General features: G+C 37.6%; 1 protein-coding gene across 1 annotated transcript; it reads left to right on the top strand.

The window, feature by feature from the left end:
- Positions 1-1,034: 1,034 nt before the first annotated feature.
- Izumo3 (IZUMO family member 3) lies at positions 1,035-3,354 on the top strand. The gene is made up of 7 exons (XM_027400351.1): positions 1,035-1,266; positions 1,407-1,481; positions 1,630-1,719; positions 1,920-1,937; positions 2,366-2,446; positions 2,843-2,933; positions 3,150-3,354. Exons 1-7 carry the CDS (start codon positions 1,035-1,037, stop codon positions 3,352-3,354), a joined length of 792 nt encoding a protein of 263 aa, XP_027256152.1.
- Positions 3,355-3,942: the final 588 nt, after the last annotated feature.

The following is a 3,942-nucleotide window of genomic DNA, read 5'->3' on the forward strand; positions in this document are numbered from 1 at the left end:
CTCCTTAACTACATGGTATTTTAGCTCTCTAAATTTTATTACTAGCCTTTCCTGCTTTCTAAGATGTATCAAATATATAAACAGTAAATAAATAAAAAGGCTACCAATCATCTTAGAAAAATCAGCCTTCATCCCTTCAAAGACCTCATAACATTTTTTTTAAACTAATGATCTCAGAAAGTAAAGGAAAAGCCTAGTTGCTTGTGTTCCATCTAAGTGATCCAAGACAACAGGGCATGATAACTGTGGTATGTTTTTACACATGAAATATGATAACATCAGTTTTTCAGGCTGTATCTGTTCAGGAATCCTAAGTATTACTGAATTCCCCCTTATCACTGTGTACTCCTCAACTCCTCTATGTAGATCCAAACTCCAGATCTTCTAAGAAAAATGTCACAAAAAACGTAAAAATGGCTGAAGGAATTATCGCACAAAACAAATGTATTCTAAAATTGCTTATAGGTTACAAAATATATAAAATGTAGCAACTATTACTGTTTATTAATGTCTGTTACTTATCTTAAAATAACATTGATGCCAATAATGAAAAGGAACTCAAATCATTCAAATATTCTTGGCATATCTTACCTCCTAGAAGTTAAAAATGGGTTAAACTCTAAGGTCTTAGAGGATCTCTTCTGTCATCCACTTCTCTTGATAATGCTACTCCATGAGACAGAAAAGATATTTCGTACAGACATAGAGATAAAGAAACCTTCTTTAGATATCTCCCTGTACAGAACTTTGCTTGTATGAGCTCAAGGCTTTTCTCTCTGTGTTCTACACTCAGAACTCAGGTAACTGCCTCCCAGCCAGCAGTTCCCTCTCTCTGGAATGAAGTATAAAAGTGAGAAAACTACTGAAGATCCTTGGGGAAATGAGATTCCCTAAAATTTGGATGGAAAAGGAGGGAAAGGTGTACTCAGAATATCCAAGACAAAGAGCTCATTCATGGATTTTTGAAGAAAAAGGAACTAAGTGAACCAGTTGCCAGGACAACCTGTGTTGTGGAGAAGGGGTGGGACAAGGAAATGGGTGACCTATGGGTACTTCTTTTTTTGCCTCTGTACCTGGCAGCCTTTCGTGGGGTCAAAGGCTGTTTGGAGTGTGACCCCAGATTCATAGAGGATGTTAGGACCTTGCTGGCAATGCTGATACCTGTAGAAGTTCCTGGGAGAATTCAACTGCTTGACAGGCAGCATAAGGAGATAATCCAATTAAGCTCCAAGGTCTCCCACATGGATAAGACGCTTCGGTTGTTGGGTGAGGGAAGTTTGAGTCCTGACAGTTTGGGAGGTTAAAGGGAGAAGGGAGGCATGGAAGGAAATACCTGGGTTCACTACACATCCTTCAAAGGTTTGATTATTGCCTACCCTACATGTACCTTTCTCCCACCTATATAGCTGTTCGAAATGTTATCAAAATGAGAGAATGGCTGAAGCATGAATTTTATAGACTGGGCAATGAAACATGGAAAGGTAAGAAGTTTCACTGTCAAAACTTTTATGGTACAAACAGGTAAACAGATCTGAGGAAATTTGACTAGGGAGAGCAAAGCAACATAACTAAAATTAAATTCTGAAATAATAACCCTAATTTCTGGTATCCTTTCTATTTCTTTCTTAGGTGCCTTTATCATGCAAGGCAAGCTTCTTCAAGTCCGTCAAAACCTGGGATACCAACTGAAAGAATCACTAAAGAGCTTCTCTGAAGTTGGTAATGAGACATTTCTACCTAGCAACACTGAAAGTATGTCAGAGAACAGGAATTAAGGGGTGAGGAGAGGAATGAGGGTCCGGTTTACAGCGGGTGTAGTTGGAGTGATAAAGGGATAGACAGCAGGGATAATGTGGGTATGAATAAGACACATGGAAAGCTGGTTCTAACCTCATTGCATCTTTCTGATTCTCTTTTAGCTTGTTCAGAAGATTGCAGTGAGTACAGTACATGTGATGCCTTGAGGTTTCAGCCCATATTTTCCTATCTGTTTTCTCTATTTGCCCTTCTCCCCAACTAGTTAGCTTGGAATCCAATTCCTAGAGCTGTAGAGGAAATATCAATATTTGATGATAAAATCGAGCTTATAAGATTTTATACACCACACAGTTTAGAAGAGTGCTTAATGTGTCCCCGGAACACTGCCCCACTGCTCCAACATAGGCTATGAAATCATTGCTCCACTTCATCCATGGACCGCTAAGATTTTCATAATCTTTGAAATTTTAAGGATCTTGACTACTAGAGGAAGGATTGCAATAAATGTAACTTAAGAGTCCTGGGAATGTCTGACATCTAATCTATATTTATGAACAAAGGAACACCATTGCCATATCCCTTTCATGATTATATTTTTCTTTGCCAGTTGTAATTGAAGGTCCTGTCCTTGACTGTTGGACCTGTCTTCGCCTGACCACCCGGTGTTTCAGAGGAGACTATTGTAAAGGTGACATAGGCTGTGGTATGGCAATTTGAGGGGCAGGGCTGAAGGAACTAGATTGCTCATTGACTTTTTTCTAAGTGCTTTTAATAAAGCTTATAATAATGCTTTACAAAGCTAACATGTTGAGTAAAATGTACATCAACATGAATAAATTAGAATAAAGTCAGTGGAGTGGGTGAAAAATGAATAGCTCTGCATTCTGGATTCCACTGTAGAAATTATTAGGCTAAAGGGTGGCAAGTGGAAAGATTTGAAGGGATATAATACAAGAAATACAGGAATAGTGACGAAGCAGGCAGTGGTCAACTCATTTGAACTGAATCCAATCTATATAAAGATTCCCAGTTACTATTACTCATCTTCCAAACTCACTTTCTTTACTTTCTTTTCTCCTTCCAGATGAGAATCCAAAGAAAGCTGATAATCGAGAGATTGCACTATATCTGATATTGATAGCAGAAGCTGTAATATTGGCAAGTGCTGTGTTACTGTGAGTTTTCCACCCTCCAAGCATTCCTTTGCCAAAGCGACTGTCCAAACTCCTTCCTCTCTAATGGAAAATGGGGAAAGAAATAGAAGCTTGATGCAAGTAGTAAATGGAACATTGGAGAACACAAAATAATCAAGGAACAAAGAAAACAGCTATGTAATTAGTTTAAAAATATTGCTTCTTATATTTATTTATGGATTATCCTTTCTATTCTAGATTCCATTTTTGCATCTCACATAGGAGGAAAATGAAGGTAATACGAAGGACACTGAAGACATATTTGGAGAAGAAACTTGAAGAATTAGTGGGGATTGTAGATAAGGATGATGAAAACAAAGATTCTGAGACCCAGAAATCAAATTTACAGCCTCAGACAGGAGATCCTTCAGGTGTTGAGTCAGAGTTGCAAACTGGGACTTGAGTTCCTGAGTGGTCATAAAATTACAGCATCTTAAAAGTGGAATAGAACTTAGGGTTTCTCCAGTGAATATCCTTAATGACATCCTGAGACAATGGATGAAATGAGAGGGCAAATGATTTACCCTGAGTTATACAGAAAGGAAACTGGTATGCTGCAACATACACAAGAAACAATATGCCGTGTGAAAGTAAAAATGCATTGTTAGTCACTCTCATGAATGGCAGTAATTAGGGCAACTTCCACATTTATAAATCTGTATTTTATTTCTATTTTTATTTTATTTGTTTCCACACTTACCATCAGGTCCAATGTAAATGATTTCCTAGATAAAAGATAATTAAACTTTATCATAACATCTGAAGCACATGTATATGGGTAAAATAAAGTCCAAAATTACTAGTCCTGAGTAGCTGAGGTTTGTCCAAATCATTTTTTTCTAAATCCATGTCTCAAAACAAAGTTTGATATTTTTTCTTATTAGTGTGTCTGGTGTGTATGCTGGCACACTTGTGTATGGAAGCACATATATGAAGAGGTATATGGTGTGTGTGTGTGTGTGTGTGTGTGTGTGTGTGTGTGTGTGTGTGT

Source organism: Cricetulus griseus, chromosome 2 (assembly GCF_003668045.3).
Source record: "Cricetulus griseus strain 17A/GY chromosome 2, alternate assembly CriGri-PICRH-1.0, whole genome shotgun sequence".
NCBI classification, from domain to species: Eukaryota; Metazoa; Chordata; class Mammalia; order Rodentia; family Cricetidae; genus Cricetulus; species Cricetulus griseus.

Coding starts and splice junctions, on each gene's coding strand:
- Izumo3 (XM_027400351.1), top strand. CDS start 1,035: ATGGGTGACCTATGGGTACTTCTTTTTTTGCCTCTGTACCTGGCAGCC. Junction 1,482..1,629: donor GGGCAATGAAACATGGAAAG/GTAAGAAGTTTC, acceptor TTTCTTTCTTAG/GTGCCTTTATCATGCAAGGC. Junction 2,447..2,842: donor CAGAGGAGACTATTGTAAAG/GTGACATAGGCT, acceptor TTCTCCTTCCAG/ATGAGAATCCAAAGAAAGCT.